Source organism: Urocampus carinirostris, chromosome 10, assembly GCF_059441175.1.
Source record: "Urocampus carinirostris isolate Australia breed hairy pipefish chromosome 10, RoL_Ucar_1.0, whole genome shotgun sequence".
Classification (NCBI taxonomy): domain Eukaryota; kingdom Metazoa; phylum Chordata; class Actinopteri; order Syngnathiformes; family Syngnathidae; genus Urocampus; species Urocampus carinirostris.
In genome coordinates this window covers 43,307,410-43,320,105 of record NC_142358.1, presented here as the reverse complement: position 1 = coordinate 43,320,105, position 12,696 = coordinate 43,307,410, and the positions used below count along the sequence as shown (strand labels likewise).

The 12,696-nt window shown below is 44.0% G+C and overlaps 1 protein-coding gene across 1 annotated transcript in view; it reads left to right on the top strand.

Moving 5' to 3' along the window:
• The window catches only part of nectin3a (nectin cell adhesion molecule 3a), a 52,496-nt gene extending 40,576 nt beyond the window's left edge, over positions 1–11,920 (top strand). Inside the window, exons 5-6 of the mRNA XM_088346297.1 lie at positions 2,392–2,543; positions 11,273–11,920. Of these exons, the coding sequence (XP_088202423.1) occupies positions 2,392–2,543; positions 11,273–11,778 (658 nt within the window). The 3' untranslated portion in view covers positions 11,779–11,920. The remainder of the gene's footprint in view (positions 1–2,391; positions 2,544–11,272) is intronic.
• Positions 11,921–12,696: the final 776 nt, after the last annotated feature.

Genomic DNA, 12,696 nt, shown 5'->3' with positions numbered 1-12,696 from the left:
CTTTAGAAAATGTTAAGAATTTTTGTGTAATTGTTATCCTCCTATAGAAACCATATCATTTTCCAGTATCAAATATTTTTGAAAAAAACGCCAGGGAGGCAGTAGGGAGCGCTTCAGAGCCACAGGTTTCTGACCCCAGCACTACACCATACCGTAACATCAAGTGGTCTAAAATCCACACTGTCCCTTTAAAGTAGAGAATACTGCAATGTTTTCTGCAGGGGCTTGTGTGAGAATGTCACGCGTTTGGGTCCTGATCCTCTTCTGGCTCCAGATTTCTACTTGAGTGGTATTATTCCGAAGTAACAGTACTTTTACTTGAGTCAAATATTCGACGACTCTACCCACCTCCGATTTTTTGAGGTGTTTATTGCGTCGTAAAAAGAGAAAATGATGCGTAAAGCAGAGGAAGCGGACCGGTCGTCCCCGGACGCGAAAACTACCGGACGTCAATCTCAAAGTCTGTCGGGCTGAAACTCAAAACTCGGCGGCGCAGACAAAAAGAGCCGGTCTTCCGAGCGATTTTCCAGACGGGAACGTCGGCCCCGGTCCTTTCCCGCTTCCTTTTTTTTCGTTCCCATGTAAACAAACAGGAGTGCTACAAAGCACAAGGTAGAACTTTGGATATTCTTATTTAGCAAGACGATTTGCCACCTTCTAGATGAGACAATTGAGCTTTTTTTTGGACATGTTTTTCTTATTTTATTCAAGAAACAAGAAAAACATCTTGAAACGGCAAACAATACTTGATGATCAAGGTTCTCAAGGTTTCAAAAATGAGAACGATTGAATGTATTGTCCTATTTTGCATGCTTTATATACAAAAACATAACTCAAAATGTTCTGGACTGAGCAATATTCAGAAGCTTGATTTGAAGTTTTGATGTAGATCCGTCCCTTCGTCTTAAGCTCTCCCATCCCTTGCGCACAAGACAAAGTGATCGAGAGGAGTCCAAGTGTTGCTACTACTACATACGCATATATATATTTGGATAGATGTCTAGATAGATAGATGGGTGAATAGATAGATAGATGTCTAGATAGATAGATGTCTAGATAGATAGATATATATGTCTAGATAAATAGATATATGTCTACATAAATAGATAGACGTCTAGATAGATAGATGTCTAGATGGATGGATGTCTAGATGGATAGATGTCTAGATAGATAGATAGATAGATAGATAGATGGATGTCTAGCTATATAAATGTCTATATGTCTAGATAGAAAGATGTCTAGATAGATGTCTAGATTGATGTCTAGATGTCTAGATTGATATATGTCTAGATGTCTAGGCAGATAGATGTCCAGATACATAGATGTCTAGAAATATAGATGTCTAGATAGATGGATGTCTAGATAGATAGATGTCTATATGACTAGATAGATAGATAGATGTCTAGATAGATGGATGTCTAGACAGATAGATGTCCATATGTCTAGATAGATAGATGTCTACATAGATGTCTACATAGATGTATGTCTAGATAGATAGATGTCTAGATAGATAGATAGATAGATGGCTAGATGGATAGATAGATGTCTAGATAGATAGATGTCTAGATAGATAGATATATGTCTAGATAGATACATAGATGTCTAGATAGATGTCAAGATAGATGGATGTCTAGATAGATAGATGTCTATATGACTAGATAGATAGATAGATGTAGATGTCCATATGCCTAGATAGATAGATGTCTAGATAGATAGATGTCTACATAGATGGATGTCTAGATAGATAGATGTCTAGATAGATAGATAGATAGATAGATAGATAGATGGCTAGATGGATAGATAGATAGATATATGTCTAGATAGATACATAGATGTCTAGATAGATGTCAAGATAGATAGATGTCTAGATAGATAGATGTCTATATGTCTAGATAGATGTATAGATGTCTAGATAGATGCCTAGATAGATAGATAGATACTTTATTGATCCGTGTAGGGAAATTCCCACTTCCAGCAGTATCCTTGTCTTGAAAAATAAAATAATAAAATAAGAGATATAGAATACAAAAATACCAAATATAACGTGTCGATATAGAGTATTTAAACAGTGCTACGGAAAGTAAATAGGGTAATATGCAAATGTGGGGAGGGGTTTGATGTGGGCTTTTACTCCCCCGGGTGGGGTTAAAGAGCCTCATGGCATGAGGAAGATATGATCTCCTCAGTCTGTCCGTGGAACAAGACTGTGAAAGCAGTCTGTCACTGAAGCTGCTCTCTATCTATCTATCTATCTATATATATATGTATTATATACACACTATATTTTCTGGTCGACTATACCTTTGTTTGCATATACTCTTTTCATAAATGGGACTTTGTGCCACCTCGTGGACTGCACTAACATGTTTTTCTTCTGTTTTCTGGCCGCAGGTTGGACGGTCCCATGCCAGAGGGCCTGGAGGTGGTGACCAACCGTTTTGCCTTCTTGCGCCCCCTACAGATCAACGATTCCGGCGTTTACCGATGCGAAGCCACCAACGAGGTCGGCGTCCGGAACCAGGATTTGTCCCTCTGGGTGCAAGGTACCGTCACAAAATACACCAAAAATCACACCGATGAGAAAAGATCAATCGGGAGTCCTAGTGGCAAGTCGATGTATTGCACTTTGGAGTGGAAAAATTCCACATCTTTTACGAGCTCCTGAAGAGAGGACAAGCTTTGTTTTGGTATTTGAAAAATGTTTTCACCAGTGGACTGGAACTCCGCTATTTTCACAAATCCTCTACATCTGTCATGATTGCTGATTCGGGGCCCCTGCGACTGCCCCGTTTGACTCCCTGACTCTTTTTAAACCCCCGTCTTCTGAAAGGAACCCGTCAGACCGTCTGCGAACCTATGCCCTCAGCTAGGCAAGCTTTTGTACTCTCCGACATTCTCTTGCCCTGTTTTCCTGTCTGATACCTGTTGCCGAACTCTTTTCTGGACTCGTTTCTGCTTTTGCTCCCCTGTCCCGGCCATCGACCTGATGTGCAAGGTTTCCTGCCTGATATCTGTTGCCGACCTCTTTTCTGGACCTGTTTCTGTCTTTGCTCCCCCGTCCCAGCCATCGATTTTTTTTTGCCCTGTTTACTGTCTGATACCTGTTGCCGACCTCTTTTCTGGACCCGTTTCTGTTTTGCTCCTCAGTCCCAGCCATCGATTTTTTTTGCCCTGTTTCTTGCCTTATACCTGTTGCCGACCTGTTTTCTGGACCTGTTACTGCTTTTGATCCTCCGTCCCGGCCATCGACCTGTTTTGCCCTGTTTCCTGCCAGATACCTGTTGCCGACCTCTTTTATGGACCCGTTTCTGTCTTTGCTCCTCCGTCCCAGCCATTGATTTTTTTTTGCCCTGTTTCCTGCCTGATACCTGTTGCTGACCCCTTTTTTGGACCCATTTCTGTTTTGCTCCTCAGTCCCAGCCATCGATTTTTTTTTTTGCCCTGTTTCCTGCCTGATACCTGTTGCCGACCTCTTTTATGGACCCATTTCTGCTTTTGCTCCTCCATCCTAGCCATCAACCTGTTTTGCCCTGTTTCCTGTCTGATACCCTTTGCAAACCTCTTTTCTGGACCTGTTTCTGCTTTTGCTCCTCCGTCCTGGCCATTAACCTGTTTTGCCCTGTTTCCTACCTGATGCCTGTTGCCAACCTCTTTCTTGACTCGTTACCGCCCTTGCTCTCCCATCCCGGCCATTGACCTGTTTTTGGCCTGTTTTCTGCCTGATACCTTTGCCGACCTGTTTCTGGACCCGTTTCTCGACCCGTTTCTGCTTTTGCTCCCCCGTGCTGGCCATTGACCCGTTTTGCCCTGTTTTCTGCCTGATACCTGTTGCCGACCTCTTTTCTGGACCCGTTTCTGCTTTTGCTCCTCCGTCCTGGCCATCAACCTGTTTTTCTTACTGTCTACGACTACCCTCGCTCGTTACGCGTTCCTGTCATCTGCTACCTGTGACCGACAATCATCGGATCGTGGATGCAAGTCCTGTTCTCCTTCTTAAAAAAAAACCGGAGTAAAACGAACGCTATTGTGTCCCGTCTCCGTTCCCGCTTTGTGACAACATCGCCTTCATTTCTTTCCCATTCACGATATTCTGTCCGTGCAAAAAACGTACCACTAAAAAACTAAAATAGTTGTCTGATGCAACACTGAATGGATTTGGGGTCGTTTTATTGGTTTAAAAGGACAATGTGTCCTTCGGAGGAACACCAAAGAAGAAGAAAAAATAAAAATGATGACATTTATGACAGGATCCTAAAACAAAATGTGCCCATTTTCCATTTGTTACGTCATGTGGCGATTTTTTTCCTTTTTTCCTTTGTGGAAACTTTACAAGTCATCACTTCTTTTTCTTTAAAGGTGCAGTGTGGAGATTGTCACGTTTTACTTATGTCAGGACCAGAACAGGAAACAGGACCCACTCGCGTAACGTTTCTCACAGTTTTATTGGGGTAGACGGGAAAGGAGCGCACGCTCGATCCAGAGATCGATGGTCGTGGGGAGTAGGTTGCTCAGCGAGTGATGGCAGTGTCAGGAACGGAAAAAAAACGGGTCAGTAGCTGGGAAAAAAAGAGCAAAAAGGTGGTCGGGATCGGAAACGAGTCGAAAGCCAGGAGCGGAGAGTAGACGTGTTCGAGATCAAAAAAATATTCGGGACAGGAGAACGGATGTGGTCGTTGTTTATTATCAGTTTCCAGTTTCGTTTCCATCTAGTTTGTCCTGTTTAATTTTGATATCCTGTTTTGATATAAATCCTTTCCGTCCCGTTGTTTAATATCAGTGTCCAATTTCGTTCCCATTTAATTTTTCCTGTTTAATTCGATACCCTGTTTTGATATTAATCCTGTCCGTCTTGTTGTTTAATATTGGTTTCCAGCTTCGTTCCCGTCTAGTTTGTCCTGTTTAATTTCGATACCCTGTTTTGATATCAATCCTGTCCAACCTGTTGTTTAATATTGGTTTCCAGTTTGGTTCCCGTCTAGTTTGTCCTGTTTAATTTCGATATCCTGTTTTGATGTATATATATATATCCCGTCTGTCCTGTTGTTTAATGTCAGTTTCCAGTTTCGTTCCTGTCTAGTTTGTCCTGTTTAATTTCGATATCCTGTTTTGATATCAATCGTTTCTGTTTCGTTGTTCAATATCGATTTCTGGTTTCCAGTTTTGTTCCTGTCTAGTTTGTCCTGTTTAATTTCGATACGCTGTTTTGATATCAATCCTTTCTGTCCCGTTGTTTAATATCAGTTTCCAGTTGCATTCCCGTCTAGTTTGTCCTGTTTAATTTTGATACCCTGTTTTGATATCAATCCTGTCCGTCCTGTTGTTTAATGTCGGTTTCCAGTTTGGTTCCCGTCTAGTTTGTCCTGTTTTATTTTGATATCCTGTTTTGAAATCAATCCTTTTTGCCCCGTTGTTTAATATCGGTTTCCAGTTTGGTTCCCGTCTAGTTTGTCCTGTTTAATTTCGATACCCTGTTTTGATATCAATCCTTCTGTCCCGTTGTTTAATATCGGTTTCCAGTTTTGTTCCCGTTTAGTTTGTCCTGTTTATTTTCGATATCCGGTTTTGATATCAATTCTTTCCATCCCATTGTTTATTATCGGCTTCCAGTTTCGTTCCCATCTAGTTTGTCCTTTTTAATTTCGATATCCTGTTTTGATATCAATCCTTTCTGTCCCGTTGTTTAATATCGGTTTCCAGTTTCCTTCCCATCTAGTTTGTCCTGTTTAATTTTGATATCCTGTTTTGATATCAATCCCTTCTGTCCCATTGTTTACTATCGATTTCCAGTTTGGTTCCCGTCTAGTTTGTCCTGTTTAATTTTGATATCAATCCTGTCCGTCCTGTTGTTTTAATATCGGTTTCCAGTTGTCTTCCTGTCTAGTGTTTCCTGTTTATTTTCGATATCCTGATTCGTTTTCTATCCTGTTTGTCCCGTCCTGTCCGATATCGACCCCATCCGTCCGATATCAACTCTGGCAATTGGAATCGGTCTCGTCTGTCTCTGGCTTCCTGTCTTTCCACGCCAGACCGCTGCCTAACGCGCATGACTCCGCATTTCCCGTAAAATAAAAGCTTGTGTGAGAAACGTCACGCGTTTGGGTCCTGATCCTGTTCCCGTTTATGAGACTTATGAAATGAAAATGGCACCAAATTGAAAAGGAATCTTTGACGTCTACGTCTTTGTCAACGAACGAGTTTAAAAGATGAAAATCGGGCCGTAAGCCTTAAGTCAAAAAAGGAATAAATTGAGAAAATTGAGGATAGTTCATGATGAGAGCTACCTTTCAAAATAAAAGCGAAGAGCCCATATTTCTTTTCCAAATGATTCCTTATTCGTAGCGAAAAACTGGATTCTCTTCCGGAGTCCTCGATTTTCCTTGGCGCTTTGAAAGCTCCTAAATGGTTTTACCCGATCGCGCCGGTAGATAAATCTTTTCTCCTGCGTCCATCTGCGAGTTTCCTGCGTGGGGGGGCTCTGTCGAACCCCCTCCCTCATTATTGGGAAGTGCAGGGAGTGGAGCCTGAGAACTCTTCCTTTTTGTTTTCATTCCTGCGGGAATCCCGACTAATCCCTCTACAAACAAAGTCAGCAAGGGAGCGCTACCTCCCCCAGAAGGTTCATCGCTCTACATCTGCTAGCAAAAACCAAAACCCCGTTTCTCGCTTCTCAATTCTGAGCAGTTACTTTTACTTACTCACTACTTCTTCCAAAAAGTAACTTGGTTAGTAACTGACTTACTCTATAGTAAAAGTAACTCGTTAGCAGGGAATGGAACTTTCTCTGTTACCTGAACAAGTTGTTGTATGTCAAAGAATTTGAATTTGTCGGGACCAGAACGAAGACAGGACCCTATTTGATTCAATGTTGATCTAAATGACTAGTTTTATTAGGAATGTTAGGAATTAAATACATTTAAAATAATGAAATTGTTCAAATGAGTTATCTGACTCCATTAACCAAACACAACTTACATTCCCCTAACAATGCATGCTCATTTCTTGATGGAGAAATGAACAAGAGACCGGCATTTCCACACGGGGGCAGATTTCATTTCTTAAATAATAAACGAAGTGAACTCCATCAAATTAGCCGAATTAGTGTCGCTCTGCGTCAAGCCTTTTCTCTCGATTGTCCCTCGATCTTCCTCTGCCCACGCCTTTCTCCCAAGCTGGCGTGTCGGCTCCTCCCATGGGGCGGGCCAGGAACCCCCATGTGGGCTCCGCCTCGTCGTCTAGATGTCTGGACCGGTCAAAACATCCCTGCGCGTTTCCACGTCATCAGGGCCTTGTTCTCCAAACATCGCCCGCCATCTGCGTCAGAATTCTGTTATCAACGGAACTAAACAAAACATTCGCATTCGGAACGGCGTGACCTGTCATGGAACTCGAGCCTTCTCTGTGAAAAGTCTTCGTTGCATTCAATAAATGTGACTTGTATCAAATCCTTTATAGTAAAATGTATAAAATATAAAATCCTTCAGGAAGAAGGGAAAGGGTAGTATACACGATCCGTAGATCGCTGGTTGTGTGGAGCAGGTTGGTCAGACGCAGAAGTGGGATTTACGTGGCGAGCGACGGCGGTGTCGAAGATCAGTAGCCGGGACGGAAAAAACAGATCAGTAGCCGGGACGGGGGCGCAAAAATCGTGGTCGAGATCAGAAAAGGGGTCGGAGCTGGGAAACAGACGGGAATCAGAACAGGAGAGAGTCAGCTTGCCTAGGGAGAGCTGAGGTTCGCAGACGGACTGACACCCGGTGACAGGAAGATGGGGGTATAAAAAGTGACAGGTAGTGTGGGGTCTAAATCGACCTCTTACATGTGGGAGAGCTATTTACAAGTTGGCTAATCGCTAAAAAAGATACACCAGGCATTCGACTTTTTACAACTGCCAGTTGGAGAGGGGGGAGGGCCACTAGCGGAGGAACTCACGTCCGTCTCCTGGCCGCGCTCCTAACTCTGGAGGCCCTTCCCCCACCAAACTGTTTTTATTTAAGTAGAACAAAGACAAAATATTGGGCGGTACCAATATTTGAAACAGAAACGTGATATCATCTGGTTTAGAAATACACACTTTTGAGGAAATACGTTTAATCCTACTTTACAGGTTGCCAATCGGCAGTTGGCGCCAAAGGAGCAAGCTCAGGAGCCTCGCATCAGTAATCATGACAGAATTTTTCTGAGCAAATACAAAAGATTTGGAGTTTACCTATTTTAATTTGAGTTTACTGGAAGGGATGGGAATTAGGACTAGTTTTAGAGAAATGTTGTCATTATTTGTTTTATTTTGCTCCTTTCAGTTCCGAAATGGCTCTTCAGGTTGTTTTTGTCGCTTTCATCCCTACCCTGTGTATTCTAATGTCACATTATGCACGGAACGACTTAAGAAGGCAGAAATAAATGACAACAACGAGAAAGAAAGAAAAAAAGGAAAAATAGAAAAAGGAGAGATCAAAGAAGAATAGAAATAAACCCGGGATTTTTATTTAAACAACACTGAAAAACAGCAGAAATATAAGTCAAATATGTATAAATATATATACAAAACAATTTTAACATTTTTATGCTCAACACATTTAAAATTCAACAGCACGGAATACCAAAAATTGCCATGGCGCCCAATTGGCCCCACCCGTGTGGCGCCGGCTGCAGCCCGTTGACAGATTGGCTTTTCGTCTATCTAAGCTCAGTGCTCTCATTTTTCCTTTGTCAGTCCGTCAACGAACTTCTGCCCCGCAAGACGTGGGTTTTGACTCGGTCCTGTTACCTGTTGGTATTTCCTGTCCGGTATTGTTCCCGTTTATTTTGTCCTGGTTAATATTGATCTCCAGTTTTGTTCCCATCTAGTTTGTCCTGTTTAATCTCGATATCCAGTTTTTATATCAATATTGTCTGTCCCGTCCTGTCCGGTATCGACCCCATCTGTCAGATATCTGCTCGGGCAATTGGTATGGGTCTCGTCGGTCTCTGGCTTCCCGTCACTCCACGGCAGACCACTGCCTAACGTGCATGACTCCCTACTCGCCCGTAAACTAAAAGGCTGGTGTGAGTAACGTCACGCGTTTGGGTCCTGACCCTCTTCCGGTTCATGACACAACCATTAAAAAAAATGGCTTCGGCTCATAGAGCTATTTCGAATGGTGACCAGTTTGGACGATGACGGGAACGCGCCACCTGCGGAAACTCGTTTCAGCCTTTTGTATCTGGGATCTTGTTTTTTCAGTCATGAGCCACAGTTCTTGAGGACTGGACCAATAAACGGAGAGCTTTGAGCTCCTTCTTAACCAACGCAGACCTGTATAGAGTCCGCATGACGGCAGACCCCGCACTGATCCTTTTCCATCCGACCTTCACTCGTGAACGAGACCCTGAGAGACTTGAACTCCTCCTGATATTCAACAGGACAAAAACAGACAGGAACGAAACTGGAAACCGATATTAAACAGGACGAAAAATAAACGGGAACAATACCGGACTGGGAATACCGACAGGAAAACGGGACCGAGTCAGAACCCACGTCTTGCGGGGCAGAGGTCCGTTGACGGACTGACAAAGGAAAAATGAGAGCGCTGAGCTTAAATAGATTGAAAGCCGATCTCTTAACGAGCCGCAGCCGGCGCCACATGGGCGGGGCCAATTGGGCGCCGTGGCAACCGTGACATACAGTTATTAACGATCATTTTTGAAACCTCTTCCTTTGATCTGCTCGGCTTGCTAATTTGCTTGTTTTGATGAAATACTCATAAAAAGGGAATTGTTTCTTGATTTTGATTGATTCGTATGAAGATACATAAAAAAATGGCAACTAGAGTGAAAGATTTTGCAGTTCTCGTTCGAGTCATAAGTGAAGTAAACAACCTTCTTCTTCTTTATCATGCTAAGCCCCGCCCCTATGATATTGCACGTCTCAATGGATGATGATGATAATCATGCGCCGGGTTTCTAGTATGCGTTTATTATATTTATTTTAATTTATGACAATACATACAGTGGCTTGCAAAACTATTTGGCCCCCTTGAACGTTGTGACCCTTTACCATATTTCAGACTTCCAACATGAAGATATAAAACTGTCATTTCTTGTGAAGCTTCAACAATAAGTAGGACACCATCATGAAGTGGAACACACTCTATAGGACATTTTAAACTTTTTTAACAAATAAAAATCAAAAAAGCGGGTGTGCAAAAAAAATGATTCGGCTCCTTCTCTTTCAGTGCAGCAAACTCCGTCCAGAAGTTCAGTGAGGATCTCTGAATGATTCAATGTTGATCTAAATGACTAACGATGGAATCCATTTGTGTGTCATCAAGTCTCTGTATAAATGCACCTGCACTGTGATGGTCTCAGAGGTCTGTTTAAAGCGCAGAGAGCATCACGAAGAACGAGGAACACACCAGGCAGGTCCGAGATACTGTTGCGGAGATGTTTAAGGCTGGATTTGGATACAAAAACATTTCCCAAGCTTTAAAGATCCCAAGGAGCACTGTGCAAGCGATAATATTGAAATGGAAGGAGTATCGGACCACTGCAAATCAACCAAAATCGGGCCGTCCCCCTAACCTGTCGGCTCATACAAGGAGAAAACCTGAGACAGGGACAGAGATTAGTCTTCCAACCAAACAATGATCCAAAACATAAAGCAAAAGCTACAATGGAATGGTTCTCCAAAAAAACAATCAAGGTGTTAGAATGGCCAAGTCAAATTCCAGACCTCGATCCAATTGAGAATCTGTGGAAAGAACTGAAAACTGCTGTTCACAACGCTTTCCATCTAACCTCACTGAGCTCGAGCTGTTTTGCAAGGAGGAATGGGCCAAAATATCAGTTTCTCAATGTGCAAAACGGATAGAGACAGAGCCCAAGCAACTTGCAGCAGTAATCGAGGCAAAAGGTGGCGCTACAAAGTATTAACTCAATGGGGCTGAATCATTTTGCACACCCACTTTTTTGTTTGTTAATAAAGTTAAAAATTTCCAATAAAGTGTGTTCCATTTCATGATTGTGTCCCACTTAGTGTTGATGCTTCACAAGAAATTCCAGTTTTATATCTTTAAGCCTGAAATGTGGCAAAAGGTCACAACGTTCAAGGGGGCCAAACAGTTTCGCAAGCCACTGTCGATTGGCAATTGGCAATGAATACAACTGATGAAAAAGATAGTTGACCTTAACCTTTTGATGTCACGACATTTAAGGTTAATCCCTAGAAGCGAGACTGTGATCGGATGGTGGGTGTTGGTCCATTTTGTTTCTGACCCTTGTCCTGTGCCGTCCACAGAAGCCCCCTCCACGACGGCCGCCCCGCCGGCCACCAGCGCCCCCTGGGGTCGGGGCACGTCTCGCTGGCCCCTGACGTCGCCCACTTTAGCCCCCGTCCCCGGCACCGCCCTGGGTGCGGTGGTGGGCGGGGCGGTGGGCGGGGCCCTGCTGCTGGTCCTGATCCTCCTGTCCGCCGTCCTGTGCCTGATGCGCCAACGTCGAACTTTCCGGGGCGACTACTACACCAAACAGTACTTGGGCCCGGCCGACGTCCACAAGGGGGCGCAAGACGACGTCCTGCAACCGCACGAGCTCCGGCAGGTGTACGGGGACCACCTGGAGAGCCAGGAGATCAAACCCAAACTGGAACAGGACGACTGGGACGAGCGCTACATCCGGCGCTACGACGACCCCCAGGCTCCGCCCCCGATCCCGAACGGATCGCCCTATTTGCCGGACGGGGACGGGGACTACGTGGCGCACACGGACGGTTCGGTGATATCGCGCCGGGAATGGTACGTTTGAGGACGGACGGACGGAAAATTCCCGCGCTTGGACGGAACTCCCGCGGGATTTCCCGCACGCTACTGAAAAAGACCCTGTGGACGGTGCTGGCCCCGCCCACTGGGGGCAAAGATCCCGCCTCCTGGCTTGTTCAGGCGCCGTGATTGGACGCAGAGACGGAATTTGAGCGTCCGCCAACAGGGTGGGAAACTACCGCCATTTTTTTCTACTGGGAGAACCGGACAAAAAACGATTATCGGAAATGGGGGAGGAGCCTATTTGGAGCTGATTATCACTTTCATGCAAAGGGAATACTTGTGGTTCGCAGCCAACAGTCTATGTCTATGTTTATCTCCTAGCGTTAGCTAGCGACCAATCCTGGGCTCTACCATGTTTTCAACCCCCCTTGGTCATTTCAATCGTGATTTTCTGTGCGCAGTGACCAGTCTAGGACTTCTTCTAGATTAAGTTTTTGATTTGGTGCGATTGGACAACTGAGCGTTTGTTTAGCTCCTAGTGTTAGCTAGTGTTAGCTAGCGACCAATCCTGGGTTTTACCATGTTTTCAACCCCCCTTGGTCATTTCAATCGTGATTTTCTGTGCGCAGTGACCAGTCTAGGACTTGTTCTAGATTAAGTTTTTGATTTGGTGTGAATGGACAACTCAACGTTTGTTTAGCTCCTAGCGTTAGCTAGCATTAGCTAGCGACCAATCCTGGGTTCTACCATGTTTTCAACCCCCCTTAGTCATTTGAATCGTGATTTTCTGTGTGCAGTGACCAGTCTAGGACCTCTTCTAGATTAAGTTTTTGATTTGTTGCGAATGGAAAATGAAATTCTTGTTTGTTTCTACCCTGTTGCTAGCTAGCAACCTAGATAGAGGAAGAGGTTGTTCCCGTGTTCCTCTATTGGACCAACAACCAGTTCAGGGTCCATCCTG